Source organism: Caretta caretta, chromosome 4 (assembly GCF_965140235.1).
Source record: "Caretta caretta isolate rCarCar2 chromosome 4, rCarCar1.hap1, whole genome shotgun sequence".
Taxonomy (NCBI): Eukaryota; Metazoa; Chordata; order Testudines; family Cheloniidae; genus Caretta; species Caretta caretta.
Genome location: NC_134209.1, coordinates 139,614,170 through 139,640,603, shown reverse-complemented (window position 1 = coordinate 139,640,603; position 26,434 = coordinate 139,614,170). Strand labels below are relative to the sequence as shown.

Sequence of the window (26,434 nt, the reverse complement as noted above, 5' to 3'; positions counted from 1 at the left end):
ATAGGGTGGTGTTTAGGTGACCATTGTTTATTAGCACTGTAGTGTCCAGGAAGTGGATCTCTTGTGTGGACTGGACCAGGCTGAGGTTAATGGTGGGATGGAAATTGTTGAAATCATGGTGGAATTCCTCAAGGGCTTCTTTTCCATGGGTCCAGATGATGAAGATGTCATCAATATAGCGCAAGTAGAGTAGGGGCTTTAAGGGACGAGAGCTGAGGAAGCGTTGTTCTAAATCAGCCATAAAAATGTTGGCATACTGTGGGGCCATGCGGGTACCCATAGCAGTCCCGCTGATCTGAAGGTATACATTGTCCCCAAATGTAAAATAGTTATGGGTAAGGACAAAGTCACAAAGTTCAGCCACCAGGTTAGCCGTGACATTATCGGGGGGGGGGGGTGAGAAAGCCTAGATCTGTGCTGGAAATGACCCACCTTGATTATCATGCACATTGTAGGGAGAGTGGTCACTTTTGATAAGCTATTACCAGCAGGAGAGTGAGTTTGTGTGTGTGGTTTTTGGAGGGGGGTGAGGGAGTGAGAGAACCTGGATTTGTGCTGGAAATGGCCCACCTTGATTATCATACACATTGTGAAGAGAGTGGTCACTTTGGATGGGCTATTACCAGCAGGAGAGTGAGTTTGTGTGTGTGTGGGGGGGGGGGGGGCGGAGGCTGAGAAAACCTGGATTTGTGCTGGAAGTGGCCCAACTTGATGATCACTTTAGATAAGCTATTACCAGCAGGACAGTGGGGTGGGAGGGGGTATTGTTTCATGGTCTCTGTGTGTATATAATGTCTACTGCAGTTTCCACGGTATGCATCCGATGAAGTGAGCTGTAGCTCACGAAAGCTCATGCTCAAATAAATTGGTTAGTCTCTAAGGTGCCACAAGTACTCCTTTTCTTTTTAGGGTAAGCAAGTGTGTTACGTGTTCCTCTCTGTGCCTGCTCTACAGTGGTTAGGAGTCTATTAGCCTGTGATGGGATATTAGATGGGGTAGGATCTGAGTTACCCAGGAAAGAATTTTCTGTAGTATCTGGCTGGTGAATCTTGCCCATATGCTCAGGGTTTAGCTGATCGCCATATTTGGGGTCGGGAAGGAATTTTCCTCCAAGGCAGATTGGAAGAAGCCCTGGAGGTTTTTCGCCTTCCTCTGTAGCATGGGGCACAGGTCACTTGCTGGAGGATTCTCTGCTCCTTGAAGTCTTTAAACTACGATTTGAGGACTTCAATAGCTCAGACATAGGTGAGAGGTTTTTCGCAGGAGTGCGTGGGTGAAATTCTGTGGCCTGCGTTGTGCAGGAGGTCAGACTAGATGATCATAATGGTCCCTTCTGACCTTAGTATCTATGAATCTATTGCAGTCCCAGTTGAGAGAGCTGCCATCTTGGCCGATACACTGGGAATTGAACCGGGAACCTCCAGAGCTAAAAGCATGAGCTACTAAAGCTTGAGCTAGAGATCCAGGGCTTTCTGGCAAGGGCTGTAGCAGACTGATATTTAGGTTGGGCACAGAAGGGCCTGCAACACACACTCCGCAGTGGGTTTCAATAGCAGGAGGTATTACTTGTTCCTGCTCTGTCCTTTTCCTTTGGGATAGATACTTGGGTGTATAGGAGCACAAAGGAAAATGACATTCTTTGTTTGCAAAGGGGCCGAGCCTGTGCACCCTGCAGCTTCCTCCCAGTCTGTTCTCATGTGGGGGGTTCGGAGGGGAGGAACACAGGTCATTGTTAAAGTGGGGTGTTAAGGTCAATAGAGGCTTTGGGTGCTCAGCACTTCTGCAAATCAGGCCACTTGCACTGAAGTGAGGGGGAAAACTCCTGTGGGCTTTGGACTAGGCCACTTAGATAGGTACCTAACATCAGGCACATTTTGACCACTCTTATACGGCCTGATCCAATGCCCATTGAAGCCAATGGAAACCGGAGAAGTGAATGGGCTTTGCGTCAAGTTCTTAATCCTTACGCATGTACCTTACCAAGGGCCCAGACCTACAAGGTGCTGATCACCTGCAGGGAGCACTCTTTTCAATGGGAGTTTCAGGGAGCTCACCACCACACAGAATCCGGCCCAAAAGGAGGCATTATGTTGGTACTTCAGTGTGTCCTTAACTCATTGGGTCCTGATCCAGGGGGTGTGACTGCAGCTCATATATGGGCCTGAGTTAGCTGTCGTCGAGCTCGCTTGGGTTCCAGAGATGACGATGCAGCAGCGCACGCTACGGTGCAGGTTAGCCACACAAGTCACTGTGTGCGGTTCTGAGCGGGCTTGTACAGACTGTGCTGCTGTGACTTCACGCCGAGAAGATTAAAGCTAGCTTGGGTCTCCCATGACTGCAGTGTAGACATTCTCTTAACTGAGGGAAATGAGACACGTAAACCATCTGCAGAAAACGCAGAGGACAGGTTAGAGTTTTAAAATTCTCTGTGTTAAGTCACGGTGCTGCTAGCAAAACAAAATGGAAGGACATGTGGTTATAGCAGGAACGTCTCTGATTATTAGTAATTGTTATTCTGTGTATATTACAGTAGTGCCAGAAATCCCCAGGGTGGATTGGGCCCCATTATGCTGCACACTATACAAGCACAGATAATGGGACAGCGCCTGCATAATGTGAAAGGAATGGTGGTTCGAGTCCGTGATAAGTGCCATCTAACTGCAGAAAGGCAGAGAGACGAAAGGTGTATAAATAAATCCAGAGGCTGGTTTGCTGGCTGCTGGTGGGTGTGATAGGTAGTGTTCTCTCTGCACCCCAGGCCTGTAAGGGCTGGGAACAGTGCAAAGAAAGCCTCTATGGCCCCTTTGTGCATACCGCACCCCTTGTCACTTAATTGGCTCTCGGGGTCCCTATTAAATAAGGTTGCTGATACCTGGCTGCCAGAAAACTTTGCATAGCGCTCAGCCAGAGTTTGGGTGTGAGTGAATGTGGAAAGAGGGTGGTAGATCCTTAGGACACTCAGGTAGACAGAAACCAGCCTAGGCTCTGAATCTGCCAATTGCTAACTGCCTTGGGCTTCTATTATCATCAGAGAAGCAGTTACCATGAATTTATGTCATCTTTGTTTTCCCATAGGTTTCCATTCTATTATGAACTGAAAATAGCTTTTGTAGCTTGGTTGCTGTCTCCATACACAAAAGGCTCCAGCCTCCTGTATAGAAAATTTGTACACCCAACACTGTCTTCAAAAGAAAAGGTAATTACAGGTGTTCATGCCCTAACTGAGTGGATGGCTCACAGCGGTGGAATTAGTGTGTTTACCGTATGTCAGCTGTATCAACGGCTTTCATCTCAAGAAGATGAGTCACTGCTTTTTCTTTTATTTATTTTTGTTCTTTGATCTTCTCTTTGGTTTTTTTTTTGTATCAGCAGCTGCTGAGCTCATTCAGAATAACTTAACTACATCTGGGCATCAGAGAACCTAAGAGGGTGGGATACATGTATTTTGTTTTCCCTGAAAATACCACCCTGAAAATAGTCCTTCCTTGCATGACAAATTTCACAGTGTTGGAAATGCTGACTGAATGTAGCTGGGGTGACAAGGTGGGTGAGGTAATATCGTTTATTGGACCAACTTCTGTTGATGAGAGAGACAAGCTTTTGAGCCACACAGCACTCTTCTTCAGGTCTAGGAAAGGCACTCTGAGCATCACAGCTAAATGGAAGGTGGAACAGATTGGTTAGCATAAGTACGTAGCACATATTCTAAGGGACTTCTCAAGGTAGAGTGGTCCATTAACACCTCTGCAGTCATAGGACAAAAAGAGGGGATTAGTGGGTTACAGATAGTTGTAATAAACCATAAATTCAATCTCTAACTCAGGCCTGATCTACACTACAGAGATGGGTCGACATAAACTAACTCTACACTACACATCTACACTAAAGTAGATACACAGGGAGAACTGCGGAAAAGGATCTGGACCACAAGTGGACCACAAGCTAAATATGAGTCAACAGTGTAACACTTTTGCAAAAAAAAAAAGCGAACATCATTCTGGGATGTATTAGCAGGAGTGTGGTAAGCAAGACACATGAAGTAATTCTTCCGCTCTGCTCCACGCTGATCAGGCCTCAACTGGAGTATTGTGTCCAGTTCTGGGCCCCACATCTCAGGAAAAATGTGGACAAATTGGAGAAAGTCCAGAGAAGAGCAACAAAAATGATTAAAGGTCTAGAAAACATGACTTATGAGGGAAGATTGAAAAAATTGGGTTTGTTTAGTCTGGAAGCGATAAGACTGAGAGGGGACATAACAGTTTTCAAGTACTGTGACAAAGTTCCTCCTCTGCTTTGGTGGGTCCTGCACTTATTGGCGGATTTGCATGCCTCAGAGATTCATGGCTGCCCTCAGTTTGGCCACTTTTGTTAGTGACTCAAACCTGCTGTTCACTCAGCTAACCTCATCACTGGCCAGCGTGGGGAAAAGGAAGGAGAACAATTCCCACAGTCTCTGCTGGTCCGCCTAGTGGGTCGGGGGACAGGCCAGGACCTTCCCCTCTGGTGGGACCCATAGTGCAGGTCAACTCCTCCTGTATCCAATAGGGAGTTGGGGGGATGGGGAGAACCCTGGCCCGCCCTCTACTCCAGGTTCCAGCCCAGGGCCCTGTGGATCACAGCTGTCCATAGTGTTTCATGTAACACCTGTGTGACATCTACAACTCCCTGGGTTACTTCCCCATGGCCTCCTCCCAATACCTTCTGTATCCTTACCACAGAACCTTCCTCCTGATGCCAGATAGCATTTGTACTCCTCAGTCCTCCAGCAGCACACCCTCTCCCTCTCAGCTCCTTGTGTGCCCCTCACTGACTGAAGTGAGCTCCTTTTTAAACCAGGTGCCCTGATTAGCCTGCCTTAATTGATTCTAGCAGCTTCTTAATTGGCTCCAGGTATCCTAATTAGCCTGTCTGCCTTAATTGGTTCCAACAAGTTCCTGATTGTTCTGGAACTGCCCCTGTTACCTGACCCAGGGGAAAGGGACCTGCTTAACTTGGGGCTAATATATCTGCCTTCTATCACTCTCCTTTAGTAGTGGGTGGGCAGAAGCCCGCTCACCTCCTGGATTTTTTATTTTAAGAAAAAAAAAATCACTCTCCTGTAGCCATCTGGCCCGACCCTGTCACACCACTCAGACTTGTAGGCCCAATTCTCCATTCACAGAATAAAAGTAACTCCCAGAGGTTTCAGTGGAAGCTACTGCTCTCCTGCCGTCCTCTTTTCCTTTTCAAGTACTGGCTGTACTCCAGCTGCTGGGAAGGAGGGAGGGAGATGGCCGCGTCTATGAATGATGGCCTGACCCTTGAGAGAGATGGCAGGAGGTCTGAACTCTTCCCTCTTGTGCTTTTTTTTTTTTGGTCTTGCATGACAGGAAATTGATGACTGCCTCGTCCAAGCGAAGGATCGGAGCTACGATGCCCTGGTGCACTTTGGGAAGCGGGGACTGAATGTTGCAGCAACAGCAGCCGTGATGGCAGCTTCCAAGGTAACAGCCAGGAGAGCGCAGGTCATGGCGGTGCCGTTAGCCTCTCAATTGGGTCTGGGTCCATCATCTATGGTAACAACACAGCAGGGCGGAGAGGAAGAAGGCGTGGGGGGGAGTCCAGAATTCTTCCAGTTGTTACAATCCTGCCTCCCAGCGTCCTGTTCACCAGCCTCATGGGTGCGTCTTGGGATGAACACATTATGCAAGACCATGATGCTGTGGGAGTGAATGAAGGGGGTAAACGCAAGGGGCCAAGCTTTGCCTTCAGGTCTGCGTGAGTGCTTCTGCTGAGCAGGATGCAGAGCAGCACACTCTAGCCTTATGATGATGTACAATTAGATTTCCATGAGCGATACTGATTAATGATACCCAGGAACAGTTACTACTCCAGGCTGGGAAATTGCTTAATGGCTCCTTTGAGGAAAAATTAAGCTCAGCTGTCCAGTTATTCCCTGCCCCCTTTCACAGGAGAAAGCACAGAGTAGGACTGAGGAGGGAGCCCCCACACCAGGCCTGTTGTTTCATTGGATTGTTAAAAAGGCTGGTTAACATTCTCACCTCTAATTTGGATGCTAATATCAGACCAATGAAATCTGAGGCTTCTGAACATTAAATGACCAGCTGCTGAGGTCAGGAAGGATCTCTTCTTTCATACCTTGTACAGCATCATATGATTGACTAGGTTCATTATTATGTTGCGTGAAGGAAAGATCACTTTCCTTTGAAGCAGCAGATATTGGTCACTTTTTGAGACAGGATGCTGGATGTGATGGAGAAATGGTCTCATCTGATCCTTAGATGGAAAGTGCTCTAGATATGCAAAGCAGACACCCACATTGTTCTGTATTGCATCTGTACTGTTACACCCATGCCTAGTGCTACAGCAATATTGAGATCTGTTTTAAATGTGCAAAAGCCAAGAATGCTTATTTTGTTCCCTGCTCACAGTCGTCTGTTTCTAGATGTTGAGCTGACGTGATGCTGTATGTGTGAAGGTCCCTACAACACCTCCACACAACAGTGAGACATTTGGCTGACACCTTGGCTGCGCCAAGGCCTTTTATGCCACTCTAGTAGCATAAAAGGGCCTTAAAATGGGCAGCAGCAGTCTACTGAGAGTATCACTGTCTCTGTACTGCCTTTGCTCCCAGCACGTGGTGTAGATGCACTGATGTCCCTGATGCATTGCACTACGTCTGTCTCTGCTTTCCAGGGCCTGCAGGAGCACGTTGGAAGCAGAGTACAAGTTAGAGCAGCCCTGAGGCTGCGCTGATTTACACTTGAGGCTTGGCAGGGCCCTGTCCAACCCCAGAATATGGCCTAAAGCCTTTGTGCCCCACCTCTCCCTCCCTGCCCTGAGCACAGGAACAGAATAATTGAGCCTTGGGCCCTTTCTCTTGAGGATCAATGAGTGTCACTGTCCTACTTGCCTCCTTTCTGCTCCTCAGGGATTTCTCTTGAAAAAGAATCTGTCTCTCTAAATGCTTGTTCTCCACCTTGAGAGGATATGTACACAGCTCCAGAGGTAGCAGGAGGCTGGGTGGAAGGGAGGCTGGAGACGGCCATAGAGAAGAAGGTCTGCAGTGAAAGAGGGGGACAGAGTAGTTCTAGGGATGATAGTTTTCCTTGATCTAATGGAGATCCTTGTTCAGTGTTAGAAGAAAGTATCTCTTTCTGTGATTCTTTACCATTGTCACACCTTACCTTTGGTTCTTATCCTGCCCCTGTCCCTGCAGTATCTGAGCACCTCACAATCTTCAATCCTCACAACACATCTGTGAGGTAGAGAAGTGCTATTGTCTCAATTTCAGATGGGGAAATGGAGGCACAGAGAGGCTAAATGAGTTGCCCAGGGTCACAGAAGAAGTCGATGGTAGAGCATGGACTTGAACCCAAGTTTCAGGCTTGGGCCCTAACCACTGAACCATCCTCCCTGTCTGCGACATCTTGGAAGGCCTACTCCTAGGAACAACACTTTAAATTAGGCTAGTACCCATAACAGGTAAGAAGTTTTACCTCGCTGCTTGTTTTCAGAAGTGGGAGAGTGGTTTAATGGCTAGCTCAGGGGATTAGTTTTGGATCGATTTGAGGCATTTGTAACAAAACAGTCACTCTGTTCTATTCCTGACTCTGGAAGGGAGTTTAATCTAATGGTTAGAGTAGGGGATGGAGTTGGGATTCCTGGGTTCTGCCGTCAGTTCAGTGTTTGGCCTTTGACAAGCCACTCACCTCCCTGTGCCTCAATTTATTCACCTGAAAAGTAGGTATAATACTTCTCTGCATTCCTAGGTGCTGAATTTTAATGACTTAATTATGATCTGGAGAGCATGTCAGGATGACAGACAGTGAATAAAACCAAAATACAGCTGTCATTAAGGGGAAATGTTTCTCTGCACCCTCACACCCAAGTTTAGAAAGTGCCCTACCCCCTATTTCAGTCGTTGGCTCTAGGACTCACACTGGCTTGTCTCCCTTAGCCTTTGGAAGGTGATAGCTAATATGTATATGGAGACAAGGCAGTTTGCCTTTAACACATGTTAAACTGCTCCAGTTGAAGCCCAAAGCCGAAGTTAGGCCCCCAAATCCATATTTCAGCACCAAAATAAGTGGCCTAGCTTTCAGAAAGGCTTAGCCCCTGTGGAAAATGAAAAGGAGTACTTGTGGCACCTTAGAGACTAACCAATTTATTTGAGCATAAGCTTTCGTGAGCTACAGCTCACTTCATCGGATGCATACTGTGGAAAGTTTAGAAGATCTTATTATATACACACAAAGCATGAAAAAATACCTCCTCCCACCCAACTCTCCTGCTGGAATAGCTTATCTAAAGTGATCACTCTCCTTACAATGTGTATGATAATCAAGGTGGGCCATTTCCAACACAACTGCTATGGGTACCCGCATGGCACCACAGTATGCCAACATTTTTATGGCTGATTTAGAACAACGCTTCCTCAGCTCTCGTCCCCTAACGCCCCTACTCTACTTGCGCTATATTGATGACATCTTCATCATCTGGACCCATGGAAAAGAAGCCCTTGAGGAATTCCACCATGATTTCAACAATTTCCATCCCACCATCAACCTCAGCCTGGTCCAGTCCACACAAGAGATCCACTTCCTGGACACTACAGTGCTAATAAACGATGGTCACATAAACACCACCCTATACCGGAAACCTACTGACCGCTATTCCTACCTACATGCCTCCAGCTTTCACCCTGACCACACCACACGATCCATCATCTACAGCCAAGCTCTGCGATACAACCGCATTTGCTCCAACCCCTCAGACAGAGACAGACACCTACAAGATCTCTATCAAGCATTCTTACAACTACAATACCCACCTGTGGAAGTGAAGAAACAGATTGATAGAGCCAGAAGAGTTCCCAGAAGTCACCTACTACAGGACAGGCCTAACAAAGAAAATAACAGAACGCCACTAGCCGTCACCTTCAGCCCCCAACTAAAACCCCTCCAATGCATTATTAAGGACCTATCCTGAAGGATGACCCAACACTCTCACAAATCTTGGGAGACAGGCCAGTCCTTGCCTACAGACAGCCCCTCAACCTGAAGCAAATACTCACCAGCAACCACATACCACACAACAGAACCACTAACCCAGGAACCTATCCTTGCAACAAAGCCCGTTGCCAGCTGTGCCCACATATCTATTCAGGGGACACCATGGATTTGTGTTGGAAATGGCCCACCTTGATTATCATACACATTGTTAGGAGAGTGGTCACTTTAGATAAGCTATTACCAGCAGGAGAGTGAGTTTGTGTGGGGGGGGAGGGGTGAGAAAACCTGGATTTGTGCTGGAAATGGCCCAACTTGATTATCATACACATTGTAAGGAGAGTGATCACTTTAGATAAGCTATTACCAGCAGGAGAGTGGGGTGGGAGGAGGTATTTTTTCATGCTTTGTGTGTATATAATAAGATCTTCTAAACTTTCCACAGTATGCATCCGATGAAGTGAGCTGTAGCTCACGAAAGCTTATGTTCAAATAAATTGGTTAGTCTCTAAGGTGCCACAAGTACTCCTTTTCATTTTCCACAGGGGCTAAGCCTTTCTGAAAGCTAGGCCACTTATTTTGGTGCTGAAATATGGATTTGGGGGCCTAACTTCGGCTTTGGGCTTCAACTGGAGCAGTTTAACATGTGTTAAAGGCAAACTGCCTTGTCTCCATATACATATTAGCTATCACCTTCCAAAGGCTAGGGGAGACAAGCCAGTGTGAGTCCTGGAGCCGACGACTGAAATAGGGGGTAGGGGGTACGGTCTAAACTTTCCACAGTATGCATCCGATGAAGTGAGCTGTAGCTCATGAAAGCTTATGCTCAGATAAATTGGTTAGTCTCTAAGGTGCCACAAGTACTCCTTTTCTTTTTGCGAATACAGACTAACACGGCTGTTACTCTGAAACCTGTGGAAAATGTGGCCTTACAAAGTAGAGAAAGGAAAAGTCCATCCCGTGTCCTACTTCAGCTGGAATAACAGGACAGAAATAGATGCTAAGGTATCTGGGGCCCCTCCTCAGCTGGTATAAATCAGTGTAGCATCTGTTGACCTAGGTACGAGGCTCTAGCCCTAAGCTTATCGGGTGCAGGCCCAGTTAAAGTGAGAAATGGACCCAGATCTAAGTACTCTTGAACTTTGAGACATGCCCCCTTCTTTTCCTTTTCTCTGGTGGACAAACCGTGTCCCTCACAGACCAAGATGCTACAAGCACAGGCTAGAATATACGTCCCTCCTCCTTAGCTCAGTCAGATTCTCCACTGGCCTGACTGATAAATGGCCTAGATGTTTGATTAGCTGGACACAATTTAAAAAAAAAAACAATAATTGTGCTGCCAGGCAAAAATATAGGTCATTATTAGACAGGTGAGGGGTTCTCAGAACCCCAAACCCCTTGTACCAATCTCCCCCGCTTGCATGTGCTCTCTCTCTCTCTCGTTCTCTCTCTCAAGATGAGTGGTACATTTCTGAGGCTCTCTGAGTGGAGACAAAGTCAGACATCTGGCCCTGGGTACTCAGCACAAAGTCCCTGTCCCACCACTTTGCATCCCCCTCGTGTTGCACCACAGTTCTTCCCTCAGCACACGGTGACTTCACGAGGGTAAGAACTAAGTGGTAGGATCCGGTAACGAGATAAATCCTGATGTGCAGCCCCCTTAACTTCCATTAGTTCAGCCCTTTGCCCTCTGAGGGGCACGGGGCTCCAGCCTGCTAACAAGACGTATACCAATCACCAACTCAGACACTTGCTCATATGTTGTCTCTCTTTCCTGGCCCTTCTTCTGGTTTTGCCTTTTAGATTGTGAGCTCTTCCAGGCTGGGACTACCTTCCAAATGTTTCCACGGCACCTGGCACGACAGGCTCTTTAGGTCTACTGCAAAATTGACGATGATGATAGCAAATGGGGAATGAAAAGCTGAAACCTCCTTGCAACAGCCACAGTGTTTTGGATGGGAAAAAAATGAGATGGAGAGAGAAGGCATGCATGACTGGCAGTGATGAAAAGCCTGTTTGTGCCTAATAGGTCTGAGAGATTGTCCGAGAGTCTGTCATGCGTGTGAAAATATGACCTGAAACACTGCCAGAGTTGGTGGTAATTCTGGCTGTCTGCTAGAAGTGCCAGTCACACAAATTAAGGAGTTAGAATTGCAGCACACACACATCACCCTGGATCTCAAAAGCCTTTAGGGCCTGATCCAAAGCCCACTGGTTTCAGTGGAATGACTCCTAGTGACTCCACTGGGCTTTGGATCAGGCCCTCAGAAAATATCCTTGCTCTAGCATGTCTGTTTGGGCCAGTTCTTCCTCTCTGGGCAAACTCCGTCCCACTCTCTCAGGTTACCAGCAGGTTTCTAGATCCCACATAGGAGACTGCTGCCTTGGCACAATTTGCCAGTGGAGAGCTGCAGAGCGCTCCCCTTCAAATTGCATGTGTAGCTGAGTGATGTGGGAAGGGAGAACACTGCATCGGGCAGGGTGGATTTCCTTCCTTTGATCACATGCATAGAGCCCTCTTTGATAATTAAAGCCCTCTGTTTGTGGTAGATTCACCCCTTTGTATGCCTATCTAAGGTATCTGATGAAAACTCTATTCACAGCACTTAGCACATCCATCAAGATGAGGGCCCTATCCTGTCCCTAGTCTTTGTGGTCAGGATTTGCAAAAGTGGTAAGTGATTTTGGATGCCCAGCGTGAGGGACCTTAAAGGGGCCTGGTTTCCAGGAGGGGCTGAGCACCTGTCCTCTGAAATCAGGCCTCCTTTAAGTGTCTCAAGTTGGGCACTCAAAATCAATGGTCTCTTGAAAAGCCTTGGCCTGGCTGTATTGGGCTAGTCAAGAGAAGGACACACAGCTTTCTTGAAGCATATAGTCATGGGCTGGCTATTACAGCGTTTCTCAAATTACCTCAGCGGCACGCCATGGCAGCAGAGCTCACCACTGCTTTGGGTTTCCAGAGGCCTTTTTCACTAACTACACTACAAACCAAACACATACTCAAACTCTTCGCTGCACACAGCCAGGGCAGGGCGGCTGCTTAATTCCCCCCCCCCAACTTCTGTTGGGTGTTTCTTTGATGTAAATCCAGCCCCAGTCAAAGGTAAAGATGACCTATAGCCAAAGCACAGGAGGGCAGAGCCGTGCTGCAAACGTGGAGAGAGTAGATTAGGAGGAACTGTCTGCAGGCATTGATGTAAAGTCCCCAGGAGAGGAAATGAACTGCACAAACAAACCAGCTGGATGTAACGAACAGTCACACCATCACAGTACAGTAAGCAAATTTCCCATTGTTTCTTTATTACTCTTTTAGTATTTTTTTCACACTCTGTCGTGGTTACAGGAAAGATGTGGAATCAAGATTGAACAGAGCATTGGGGGGTGTGTGTGTATGTGTGTTCATATTGCTCTATGATGGCTAATCTATGGAGGTGATAGGTCTTAATATTACCAAAGCCCTTTTTAGTTCATGGGGAAGAGGCCTCTATTTCGGAGCATAGGGTCCTGGGTTCTATTCCCAAAGCGTGTGCTTGCATCCGACTATGATAGCTTCTGTGTGCAACCATCACCTCTTTACAGTGTCTTTAGTAGATATAGCCCAATTTCTCACGCTGCCTCCCAATCGCCAGAACTAAGAAAGCTGCCAGCATGCCAGTTAGTGGTACATGAACCTCACCTAGCACTGTTTCTAAACTGGCAGTAAATGCAAGAGCACTTAGCTCCTGTTGACACCAATGGAAATTCCTCATGTGAATTACAAACATGCCAGGGGATTTGATGCTCATAGGGTGAGGAGTGCCAAGGAGTATAAAGAGTGAAGTGGTGATACTTGGTGCTTTTTATGCAAGCACTTTACAAACAGTATGACTGTTCTTATCAGTGGCTATTATCCAGGATGGTCTGGGACATAACACCAGGCGCTGGGTGTCTTTCAACTATCAGAAGCTGGGACTGGAGGATGGGATGGATCACTCAAAATTGCCCTGTTCTGTTCATTCTCTCCAAAGCACCTGGCACTGGCCCGTGTCAGAAGACAGAATACTGGGCTAGATGGACCATTGGTTTGACCCAGTGTGGCAGTTCTTATGTTCTTAACACTAACTCATACAACACCTGTGAGTTAGGTGTTATTTTCCCCATCTCTCAGATGGGGAAACTGAGGCAGGAGAAGTTAAATAACTCATCTGAGGTTACAGATGGACTTCCCTGCCCATCCTCTGTCACCATTTTGGGCAACTGCACCTGTATGTCCTCTCTATGGTCCTTCAAGGGCACCCCCTCGAGGCTCCTGGCTCCTCAACCATCACCTTTCTTGGGCAGAGATCCGCATCTCCCTCCTCACCAGGATTTTTTCCAGGCTGCTCAGTTCCCTGCCTACAGTGTGATATCCCCAGTAAGCCAGACTGCCAAAACAGGCCAGCACTTGCCCTTTGCTTTCTCTTCAGAGGTTATGAACAGCATGACTGCTAGCAGTTACAAGTTACCACACAGTTCTTTATAAGCAGCTAGATTTATTCTTAAGATGAAAGAATAAATAGAGCTGCTTATAAAGTTCTAGATCAAGGACTTGGTAACAACCATAATGCGAGAACCTATACACATGCTAATAAGGTCCCAGCGTGGTTAAGCACTGGAATAAATTGCCTAGGGAGGTAGTGGAATCTCCATCATTGGAGACTTAAGAGCAGGTCAGACAGTCACCTGTCAGGGATGGTCTAGATCAGTGATCCCCAACCTTTCTTGTGGGAATAGCATATTGCTATTCCCAGAAGACTGTGGCGGGCGCCAGGCACCTTGCCGCCGAAACACTGCCACCAAGAAGCGGCAACGGCAAGAAGCGCCGTCGCTGAAATGCTGCCGAGAAATGGCAACGCTTCTCGGCGGCATTTTGGTAGAGGGGTTTCCTGCAGGCACAGAAAAATGCCCCGGCAGGTGCCATGGCGCCTGCAGGCACCACTTTGGGGACCCCTGGTCTAGATAATACTTAGTCCTGCCTTGAGTGTAGGGGACTGGACCAGATGACCTCTCTAGGTTCCTTCCAGTCCTATGATTCTATAATAATAAGCTTACCAGAGATCACTCCCTGACTCCAACAAAAGCTCTGGCAGGAAATTAGTCTTTCAAACCCCACAAAGAGGTTCCCAAGTTCATAACATCCTGGGCTTAGAACCAGAACAATAATGAATAGTTCAGTCTCTCTTTTATACAGTTCGAGCCTTTGATCTTGGCCCAGTGAACAGGTGATCAGTAGACAATGGTCTCCTCTTCAGGGTGTAGCCTCTGTGCCTCAGTTTCCCAAAAGCTGGGTTTTGCGTAACTGGGGTGGATTTCCCAGGAAATCCATGACGCATGTACGGTCCCAAAAGACCAAGTATGGTCCAGGCCCACGGTAATATGTAACCTTCGCATTTAATACAACAGGCTCCAAAGACACATAATCTTAATTCAATAAGGTTTTTCAAGGATATTGCCACAGCTTTCACACTAACCTTCTCCCATCGTCAGCCACAGAGATGTGCATGCCTCCCGAGCACATCACAGCCCCCCTCAAAACCTTGGGCTGGCCTGGATTATGTTTGCCCCGAATGCACAGGCTCTGACTATTATTTTTTGCCAGTGGGTCCTCCACCCCTGCCCCACCCTGAGGCCCTGCCCTCGCTCCACCTCTTCCCGCCCCCACTCCGCCCCCTAACTCCCAGGCTAGCAAATGATTCCCAACAAGACTAGTGTGTTGAAGAACGTAATCATCAAAACCAAACCAGTCCATGCCAGGACTAGCAAACATTTCCCACTCAGATGGGATTTTCATGGGGACACCCAATGTCTACTCAGCTTACAGTGTGTGGCTTTTGTGTACTCCGCTCTAAAATCCTCTCCAGTCTCATCAGCAAAATATCTTAAAAGTCCTTTGCTGGTAACTAGATCAAATCCAACAGTTAGTCAGGGGGGTTGATAGTTTGTTTTTCACGTAACTTTTGTTGTTGCCGCTATTTTGGCTGAGTTGCTGTGTTTGCTTTTCATTGCAAAATCCCCCATACAGCTGAGGGGGCAAATTCTGCCCTCACTTACACCAGTTGGTGCAATTCCATTGAAATTTATGAGGCTGCACTGGTGTATATGAGGGCAGAATTTGACTCTAGTGTTTCGATATCAAACCCCCTTCTGCAAATGTTCACAAACTGCCTTATGACTTACTGTACTATACAAGCCCACAAAAAAATTGACAATGGTTAGGATGCTGGTGTGCTGAGACCACGGCCTGTCATGATGACCAATACTGTCTCATTGTTCTCTTGTACTCCCTCAGTCTGTCTCAATCCATCTGCTGTCTCTTGTTTTACACTGAGATTGAGAGCTCTTTGGGGCAGGGTTTGTCTTTTTGTGCAGTGTTTGTACAGCGCCTAGCACAATGGGGTCTTGGTCCATGACTGGGGATCGTAGGTGCTACTGAAATAGAAAGAAGGTTAAATAATAATTTGCTTCAGGGTGTAGTCCTATCAAAGCCAGTGGGACCACAATTCAGTAGCAAGCACTATTCCCCATAGTAAATGTCTGTAGTACTGAACCCACAGTGTGGGTGCAGATGGGTCTGGTACTATACATGGGACTACTGAACCAAAGTTATGGAGAAAGGAGTATTAATTTTATTCAGCATAATGCTGCATATGTGGTGGGGGTGGATTGGTGTTCAGTCGCCTGTCAAGAAACCACTGATGCTGAGGTACAGTAACTACAGATTGGCCACATGTGATCATCACTGGATGGCTTAAAATTTTTGCTTTCACTAGGTGAACATCTTTGGGGTTTCTGTGTGGAGCCTTGGTGCAAAATCCTGCTCCCACTGAAATCAAAGGCCAAATTTCCACTGACTTCTAGGGATCAAGTCCTGTCTCAGCCGCACCCTTGCTGTATGATCTTTATCCTCATCTGAAGCAAAGGTCATTTTGGGAATCTCTAAGCACTTTTCTTATAAGCCTTGATTTTCATTAGCTGTCTCAAGGCTCCCTGGGGAAGAAGAGGGATGGTCTTGTTGTGCAACAGATTTCTTGTTTTACCTTGAGTGAATCACTTGACCTCTGTGCCTCAGTTTCCCCATCTATAAAATGACATTATCATCTTTCTAGCTTATAGGTGTGTTGTGAGGGATAAATGTTTACAAAATGCTTTGGAGATGGTTAGACCAAAGGAGTGATAAAATCTAAATACTATTTATTTATTTGTAATTAAATTGCAATGAATCAGACCTGGCTAAAGAAGTTATTGGCCCATTTCTGATTTTATTTTTTAACAAAAATTGTTTCAAACATTGAGGCCATTTTAAGTTTACTTGTGCACATGAATTAATGTTTCTCCTATGAAGAGTCTCATTGGCTTCAAATGCAGCATTTTTTCTTCAGGCCTCTAAATTCATCTCCCATTAAAAGGTTATTTTTTTAAAAGTTACAGATTTAAAAATGAATTGCCATAATAAAGATATTTCCAGATATTTCAGATGAAGACATTCAGAATGTATGTAACAATACATATCCTGACTTCTTGTTTTGAGTAACATCAAGATTTCTTATCCTTCAAGATGAATTTATCTTGGTCAATATTTGCCTCTTAGGGTTGTGAATGTTGATGTTCAGTTCTGCAGATATTAATAGTTGCAAAGTTTAGAGAAACTTAGCATGTGATGTATCTAATCAGTAACTTTTAAAGCTAAATATCTCTGTGGTCTTTTGTACTATTTTTTTAGTTTTCAAAACTAAAGAGAATTTATTATATGTAGGGATTTAGATTCTGGATCTCGCAATCACATATGCATATGATGCATTGAAATCCCTGGGACTACTCAGTTGTGTAAAGTTAAGCACATTCATAGGGGTTTTAGGATCAAGGCCTAAGGCAGGAAAGAACATAAATTTCTTGACTCATCATGGGACTGTTTTGAGCCAGTCATGAGTCAAAATGTCTTTTCTGATGTATGTAACAATATCTTGCTGTACAGTAAAGCCAGTTACTACAAATTTTTTTATTTATTATTATTATTATTTTATTTTGCTGTTTAATAAATATTGCTACTATATGTCAAGTCTTATTACTGGATAACAAACCTTATTACTGCATAACAGACTTTTACTGCAAATTTAACTAGAACTGCACAAAACTACATATTGGCCTTGCAAAAGTGTGCATGTGAAACCAGATGTTCATGCGTATTCATGAAAATTCACATATTTGACCAGTAATGACATTTCTCAGTTTGTGGAAGAAAATGTGTTGTTTCACTTTGAAAATGTTCAAATTCTGCTGTAGTCAAAGTCATGCCATTTTGCTAATTGGGCTCAGACAGAAATGTTGGCAGGCAAACAGCAAAGATCGGTGATGAAATGGTGAAATTTTACCCATAGACTGCTGAGAAGGCAAGATTTTCCTATAAAGAGTGACAGTGAAAAGGTGGGGGAAATGAGCTGGAAATCCATGGGCCAAATCCTCAACTTGTGTAAACTGTGATAGCTCCATCGACTTCAATTGAGCTATGACAATTCATAGGATCCCCCCCCCCCAATGTTTTGGATATAACTTTTTCAAGAAATAGCAGGAATTTTAACATTTTGCCATTGTGTTTGTGATAAGCATCCTTCCATATGGCTCAGTAATAAACCTTGCTAGAGAGTCTATGAATAGTAATGCTTGTTCTTTATTCCTTACCCTAAAGAGAAGGAAAATAAAGAAACAAGCATGCTTTACTTTATCAGCAAGAAAGTCAAGCACATTCAGTGGTTGTTTGCTGTGTTGTTGTAGCCGGGTTGGTCCCAGAATATGAGACACACAAGGTGGGTGAGAAATCTTTTATTGGACCAACTTCTGTTTGTGAAAGCGACAAGTTTTAGGTGCCGGAAGAAGAGCTCTGTGTAGTTCGAAAGCTTGTCTCTTTTACTGACAGAAGTGGGTCCAATAAAAGATGTTACCTCACCCACCTTGTCTCAAGCACATTCAGCACAGATTTCATCGCAGTGCCACATTATAACCACACTGCAGTTATAACAGTTATAGACAAATATAATGGACACACAGATTATATTCATACCTCATTTCTTTGTTCGGAAGCTCTCCATGGGACCATTGATTAGATGGCACTACTGTGGTGTAGCGTGTATTAAAAATAAAGCCACTCATCTCCTTAGTTCTAGACCAAATGAATCTATCACTTGGTTGCAATAATAAAGGTAGCTTCTGAGAGTGGCCCAGAGACAGGAAGGAAAGCGGAAGAAAGGATTTAGGCATCCAGTCACGGGGAAGATAGGAGAGTGAAGTGGGGAAGATTGGATTTTTAAATTACTTCTGTTCTGGCATGGTTGTCAAGATGAAAAACCAGCAGAGGGAAAGATCTGTGTCCATGGTATTGTCACCACTCAAGAAACACAGCATACACCATCTATCTAAAATGCCCTTTTGTTTTAGAACAAGATAAACAAGAAAGAACAAAAGTAAAATCTCCTAGGAAGAGCACAGTATATAGGCTAGTCTACACAAGAAAGGCTTTGCTGTTATAGCTATAATATCATCTTATACTGACATAAGGAGCTTTTTTGCCAGTATAGTTAAACCACCTCCTTGAGTGACTTAGCTCTACAGACAAAAGGACTGTCTTGCGGGTATAGCTGTGTCTGCATGGCAGGTTTTGTTGGCATAGCTACATCAATTAGGTGTGTCTTTTTTTTTTTTTTGGACCCCTTTCTGACATAGTGTAGACCTGGCCCATGTGTCCCCTTTAAAAGGCTGCAGCAAGCCTGAGGGGAGAGAGATCTCCCGTCAACTTAATAACTCCTCCCTCCGTCAGAGGTGGTAGCAGCTCTCCTGCTGACATAGGGCTGTCTACACCAGCACTTAGGTTGGTATAACTGACCAGGAGTGTGAATAATCCACAACCCTGAGCAATGTATAACTTACGTTTCTCAAAGTAACCTGTAGTGTAGACAAGGTCTTAGAAGGAGGGGAGCTTAAAATGTGTCATGGACTCTGACTTGTGTGTATTGTTTGTTTGACCAGGGACAAGGGGCTCTGTCTGAGAGACTCAGGAGCTTTAGCATGCAGGATCTCTCAACCATTCGAGGAGACAGCAGCAGCCCTGTACCTCCTCCAGTCACTGTACGAACAAGCAGCAAACAGAGCAAGCCCAAAACATCCAGAAGTGCGTCAGAAAGCACGGGCAGCTCAGGTAAGTCTCAGCATTTTCCTCAGTCTTGTATTTTCTGATGTTTTTTCTCCACTCACTGATCCTCAAAGTGGAGCAACAGCGGAATGCAGGAAGCACTGGTACAAGGACATGGAGATACATAGACGTTGCAATGCTTACATTCACAGGATAGCAGCACACCATTGAAGCTTAGGGTCAGGGTAATTAAAGGAGGGAGCAAGATTGCTGTGTGATGGCCAACATTCTGGCAGACACCAAGGATTGAACCTTAAACTTCCAGAGAAGAAGAGTTTCAACAGCTTGAACTAATGCATTGGCTCTCAACCTTTCCAGACTCCCGTACCCGCTTCAGGAGTCTGATGTGTCTTGCTTATCACAAGTTACAGTTCACTTAAAAATTACTTGCTTACAAAATCAGAGCTAAAAATACAAGTGTCACAGCACGCTATTATTGAAAAATTTCTTACTTTCTTATTTTATAATTATATGGTAAAAATGAATCAATTGGAATATAAATATTGTACTTATATTTCAGTATATAGAGCAGAATAAACAAGTCATTGTCTGTATGAAATTTTAGTTTGTATTAACTTCGCTAGTGCTTTTTATGTAGCCTGTTGTAAAACTAGGCAAATATCTAGGTGAGTTGATGTACCCCTGATAGACCTCTACCAACCCCAAGGGGTATGTGTACCCCTGGTTGAGAACCACTGTTCTAAGGAGTCAGGCCCTGGGGCTGCAGCAGATTCTCATCCTCTGCAGGGCAGCACAGAGCAGGATGTATGATACACATTAACAGTGGCTTACAATTGCACATAGACAAAACAATCCTGCCACAAGATTGTGTCAATCAGGACAAACAGGCTGAGCTGACAGCTCTCATGTACCAGTGGAGTCCGGTGACTGCTGAATGTGGGTGGGTGAAATTGACACTCAGAGTCCATTTATTGTAAGGAGTAAAGAGTGTAGGGTAAAATCTTCAAAAGTCCGTAAGTGACTTATGCACAAGTCCCATTTTCAGATGTAACTCAAGAGCTTAAGTCCCAATGACTTTCAGTGAGACTTAGTCCCATTTTCAAAAGAAAATTAGGAGCCTTACGCTTCTACGTCACCTAATTTTGAAAATTATACCCATGCCATGGTGTGTATTTTGTGTGAATTAGGTGCACCAGTGCCTACCCTGCCTGTCCTCTTGAATCACCACTGAAATGTACAGTAGATATTATGACAGTCATATTTTAAGATACTGCACTATAGACAGACAGCTCATGAATAAAACCCCTATCAATGTATGTGTAAGGATAGATGCTGAGATTTGAAAGCTATTTATGAGGGATGTCCCGTAAGTGTGGGGGAAGGGAGAGGAATAGGAGCAATTGCCTCTGAAATATATTTGATTGGATTCAGCTTCTGGGAGGACAAAAGCAGAAAAGCAGCACAAATTTTGCTTTGTCAGAAAAGTGTGGAGGTCAGTAGAGGGAGAGATTTCATTATAAAGATTTTTGCAAGTTCAGGTGTGAAAAGCTTTGTGGGCCCAGATCCAAAATGTGTGGCTTGAGCAGATAAATTTCAGATAAATTAATCTGAAAGCTTGTTAGTTAGTAGATTGTCCCAGACAATGTTTTCCAGAACTCTTCTGTAACACCCTCAGACCAAAACTCCTGTAACTGCCCTGCTTGATTCTGGGGAGAGGTTAGGTTCTTCTGGAAAGCAGCAGGTTTGTCAGCATTTGGAGGCTGGTCAGTGAAGTAAAAAGTAGAGTTGTTTGAAATCTAGCAGTTTCAATTCCTGGTGGGGGTCTGTGTAAAGGTTTGCTGGGTTTCAGATTTATGTGAATTTGCACCTCTCAAGCTTTGCTTTGAGTCCTGGGATCTACCGGTAATGTCTGTTCCGTGGTTACCACTATCATCATATTTGAGCACCTTACAAATTCTTAAGGTTATAAATTGCAAGGATATCTGGTGATGTTTTTTCATCCCCCCCATTTGTAAAGGTTTGTCTATACACAAACCTACACCAAAATGATAAAATTGCTTTTAATTCACACTTGTATTATTCCAGTGCAAGTTTGTGTGTGAACACACTTGGCTCCAATTTGTGTGTCATATTTTGTTTTATTAACAGGACACTCGCAATCTGAAATAAGAGGGTTCATAACAAAATAGGACATTCTTAATCAAAAATAAGTGTTCACATGCAGACTTCCACCAAAATAACCAATAAACCTGCTTTAGATATTTGTTTGATCTTGTGAGCAGACCAGCCCTTGTGTTTTGTTCTTGCTGATTTTGGCCTGGTTTCACACTGACGGCAGACATTGACCTCGGCTCTTCCAAAGCTGGGCCATGGTTAACCAAACTGTTCATGAACCATTCAGCAAAGCTGGGCTGAGTTCAGAGTCCCTCGCAAAATCAAGGATCCAGGTGAATTGTGTGTGATTTGATATTTTGTAATAAAATTTGTGAACAGTGTATGTGTGCAAGTGAGAGAGATTTGCCAGTCAAGCAGTACCATGTCTGGAGAGCCATGGACAGGGGTAAGCAGCTGGACTTCCCACCCTACTGCAACCAGAGTGCACTCACACTAGATACAGTCCAAACTGCCCTCGTTCCTGGAGTTTGCCTTACAAATTAACAACACACAAATATATCCATGGTGTCAGTGGTGCCCTCTACCTCACAGAAACATTTCTTGTACACCTTTTTATACTGCTGCATTAGAGCTAAGAGGACTCAGCTGCTCAGACATCAGAAGGAATCAGCAAAAGTATCTCTGCCTCTCTGCACAGTACTGGACAGGACAACTCAGCTGAAAGGCTTTGCATTCCTGTAAAGGGTCTGAGAACCTGCCAGACTGTTACAGTGACAACAGTAGCTAGATTATAGGGGACAGCCACAAATCTCCTACAGCTCCAAGAGGATTTACAGAAATCCTGGCCCATGCTAACATATTGTAACAACTGGGACTCAGCATTGCTAGGCTTCTGTAAGTGGAACTCCTGCTTTGTGAAGAGAGTTATTCCAGCCTGACATATAGTACTGGGTCCTGCATTTGCAAAAGAGGAAATCTAGTTGTTCAGGCACAAGCCTAGAACTTGAGAGACCTTCGTTCAAGTTCTTCCTCCACCACAGACTTCCTATGTGACCTTGGGTAAGCCATATAGGCCCAGCTCCTCAAACGGATTTAGGATCCTTGCTCTTAATAGGAGTTAGGTGCCTAAATACCTTTTAAGGATCTGGGCCTTAGTGTCTCTGTGCCTCAGTGCATCTGTCAAATGGGGATAGTAGCATTTTCCAGAGGTGTTGTGAAGACAAATGTTAAAGATTGCAAGGTGCTCAGACACTATGATAAATATCTTAGCTAGGTACTTATATGCATTTTACTCCAGTGATTGAAAATAATGAAATATGCAATTAACTCCCCCCACCCAGAAGTTTCCCTTTGGGATCAGTTCCAGTTTTTGGAGAGAGTTTCTGGAGGAGAGTTTGTGTTGTTCCTGAACCACTCTCTCTGTTGCTAGTAACAACATTCCATCTTGTCACAAGGTCTCAGAGTCCATGGCCCATCCAAATTCCTATTTTACACGTGGGAGGAAAATTCTCTCTCTCTCTCGAGAAAGCCATGTGTTAGTGTCATGGGGTGCTCTACTCACCACCGTAGTGCCTCCTTCTGGCTGCATCCAGCCATTAGCTCTGCCAGGCCATCAGCCCTTCCCAGGTTCTGTAGTCCTCCCTTTCCCAGGTACTATCAACAGCCTCCACAGCGTTCCAGGCATAGGCACCAACTCCATGGGTGCTCCAAGGCTGGAGCACCCAGAGAAAAAAATAGTGAGCACCCACCAGCCACCCAACAATCAGCTGTTCTATGGGCCCCACCAATCAGCTTCTCCCCTCCCTCTAGCACTTCCTGCCCAACAGGACCAATCAGCTGTTCGGTGGCAGGCAGGAGGCACTGGGGGGATGCAGAGGAGCATGGGGGGGAAGAGGCAGAGCAAGGGCATGGAGCACTTGGGGGAGGGGGCAGGAAGAGGCAGAGCCTCAGGGGAGGGACAGGAAGAAACAGAGCAAGGGTGGGGTCTTGGGGCAGGGCCTCAGAGCAGCGGTGGAGCACCCCCAGGGAAAGCTGAAAGTCAGCTCCTGTGGTCCTAGGCAATCCTGAAGTCCACTGCCCTGGCTAAGTGATTCCCTCAGTGACTGGGATGAATGGTCCCAGACAGCCTTCAAGATCACTGCCCCAGTTGTACCACTAACTCATTCAGTGGCTGGTAGGGGAACCCAGGCCTCCCCCCACATTGGGTTCCAGTCCAGGGGCCCTATCTCCTGCAGCTGAGGTCTGTACTACCCCAAACCTTCCTGCCTCCCACACTGGAGTGCTCACCTTGCCTATCCCAGGCCCTAGCTAAACCCCTATATCCTGGGTCTGCTCGAGAAACCCTTCCTTTTCGGTTCAAACCCCTTTCCCTCCCATATCCCAGAGAGAGGTCCTACTACCCATTTTCTGCTACCAGCTCCCTGGTTTTATAGACATCCCTTCTGTTGCTCCACAGGTGAGCTTCCTGCTTCCCTTAATTAGGACTCTCCTCTCCCTGTAAATATCCCCCAGCTTGCGGCCTAATAGGTTAATTGGCCCACCTGGCCTACGTTATCCCTGTCTAGCAAGTGTGGGGAACACACCCCATCATGGTTAGTCTTTCTAAAACCTTTACCTTGTTTCCTCGGCTTAGCACCGTCTGCCTTTTGCCTACATTACTCATGGATCAACAGGCAATTGGTTTAAACCAGCTTTATGTTGCTTCAGTGATGAGGTGGCTGCTAAATAATTTTCTGCAGTTTATTAGTAATGCAAATGGCTCCGTGCATCACTAAGGCACTGAGGGCCCAATGCCATAGACGCCCAGGGTGTGTCTACACAGCCCACGGCTGGCCTGTGTCAGCTGACCCAGGCTCACAGGGCTCAGGCTATGTGGCTGTAAAATTGCAGCGTAGGCATTTGGGCTCAGGCTGGAGCTTGTACTCCGGGACCCTGCGGGAGAGGGGAGTGTCTACATTGCAATCTAAGCCCAGTGTTAGTAGAACTCGAGTTCGCTGACCCTGGGTTTGTAACCTCATTTGTAACCTCTGGTTAGGAATTGTTGAAACCTGGGTCCTAACCTGGGGCTCCAGTGTCTGTGGTGTGTTATGCGGGCTCAAGTCCAACCACCCATATCCCAGACTTCTTAGTGCCCTCACAAAACATGGCCACTCTAGCGCTTTGTCCGTGGTGCAGTGTGGGAAAACTTGACAGTCCAGAGGACAAATAAAGTCGGTCCATGGCACCATGGGATACTTTTGGTAGACTCCCAGAGCATGAGTCCAGCGGGGCTGTATCTACACTGCAAAGAAAAGAGGACTTAAACCCTGGGGCACAGCTTGACTCAGGTTCAGACCCTCCACCCCGATAGATCCTGGACTGGGCCTGAGCCCCAGATTACCGTGATTTGTGTGTAGATGGAAGGGAGATTGGCTTGAGCCTGAGTTTGAACCGTGGGCTTATGTTGCAGTGTAGACGTACACTTAGGTTTGGTCTACACCTAAAACTTAGGTTGATGTAGCTGCATCGCTTGGGGGCACTGGAACACTTTTTACAGCAGGGGTGCTGAAAGCCAGTGGTCCCCAAAAATTTTACCTTGCACCCCCCTTGCCCCTGTCTGCACCCCTTCTCCCCAGAGCTCGGACCAGGACTGGGCCGTGGCTTGAGGGGTGGCGATGTGGACAGCGGGTAAGGGGGCTGAGGCTGGGGGGCAGAAGCAGAGCCCTGGGTGTGGGTCCTGCAACTAGGACCTCGGGTGCGGGGCCGGGACTGGGCTGACGGAAGATTTCTTCCATTGATCTTGCTACTGCCTCTCAATGGGGTAAATTTCCTGCAGTGGTGGAAACCCCGCTTCCTTCGCTGTGGTAAGCGTCTGCGCTACAGCCCTGAAGCAGTGTAGCTGCAGCTGTGTCACTGTAGCTCTTGTAGTGTAGACACAGCCTTAGGGCTAGACTCTCCCAGCCACTCGGGGCAATAAGGGAGAGTCCAGCCTCCCTCGCTCACCTAGTTGGCCCTGCTCCGATGGTGACTGGCTGTGGGGAGGGATAATTCACCCAAGCAGGGGTGTTTCCCCTGGTACTCCCCACCGAAGGACTGACTTCATCCCCCTTCCCCTCTCGTTGGCCAGAGTAAGTGGCTGGATGCAGGGGGGAAGAAAGCTGCTCCCTGAAAATGGGTGGTGAGGCCGAGAGCCACAGCCCGTTACCTGCTCTCCTTCTGGCACAGCGCAGCTACATGTGACGTTGCCCGCAGTCACCTGACAGTTTAGCCCCTAGGCTGGGGAGTAACTGTGTTCCAGCGCGGAGGTCCCATTGAAGTCATGACACGTATCTGCTTCGGTCAGTACATTTATTCCGGGGTGTATCCTTTGTCAGCCCCTTGCCCCAGTAAAAAGAGGCACGTCGGGGTTGGGCTGGGAGCATGGTCGAGCTCACGACCGGATCTCTTTGGCAGAAGAGTCCTAGCACCAGCAATGTAAGTTAGAGCAGGACTCTTTCCGCTCTAACTTTGTGCTGAGGCCAGGTGGCCCTGAACTGGGAAGATGCAGCCGGCTCCCTGAGGCTGCCACGGCTCTACAAAGTGGAGAATCAGGGCCAGACTGGGGTTTTCTTATAACTTCTCAAACTAAGGATTTGCAGAGCAGATGCTAAGTGCATGACAAATTGGTCATTTGGGTGTTCCCAAACTTCGATGCATCTACTAACCACAACGACTCTGGGAGTGAACATATGATGGGGGTGGGGGTGGGAGGCAAAATATGTCTATTACATGAACTAAGATACATATTGGGAAAATAAACCCCCTTGAAGGGATTATCTGTAAGTGAGATCAGAACTGCTGTCTTTCACTCTTCCTGCTATTTCTTTTTTGGACAGCAGCATGGTGAGTTAAGCAGAGCCTTAGGAATTGAGTTTAGGGCTTGGTTCTGATCTAATCTATCTATCCCATAGAGTTTCATCTTGCCCCCCTTCACTGTAGTACCTGACTGCCTTCTGTGTAAAATCGATAGCAAAGTCCCTAGCAGACCTCATGGAGTATTCATTAGGGGTATGGAATGGCTTCCGAATGAGGAGAGATTAATAAGACTGGGACTTTTCAGCTTGGAAAAGGTGAGATGTCATTGAGGTCTATAAAATCATGACTGGTGTAGAGAAAGTAGATAAGGACGTGT

The 26,434-nt window shown here is 46.1% G+C and overlaps 1 protein-coding gene across 3 annotated transcripts in view; it reads left to right on the top strand.

Annotated features, from left to right (window-relative positions):
- The window catches only part of REEP1 (receptor accessory protein 1), a 102,186-nt gene that overhangs the window by 45,014 nt on the left and 30,738 nt on the right, over positions 1–26,434 (top strand). For all 3 annotated transcript variants that reach the window (XM_048849191.2, XM_048849190.2, XM_048849189.2), the window contains 3 exons: positions 3,076–3,196; positions 5,370–5,483; positions 19,047–19,215. In XM_048849191.2, the coding sequence (XP_048705148.1) occupies positions 3,076–3,196; positions 5,370–5,483; positions 19,047–19,215 (404 nt within the window). The remainder of the gene's footprint in view (positions 1–3,075; positions 3,197–5,369; positions 5,484–19,046; positions 19,216–26,434) is intronic.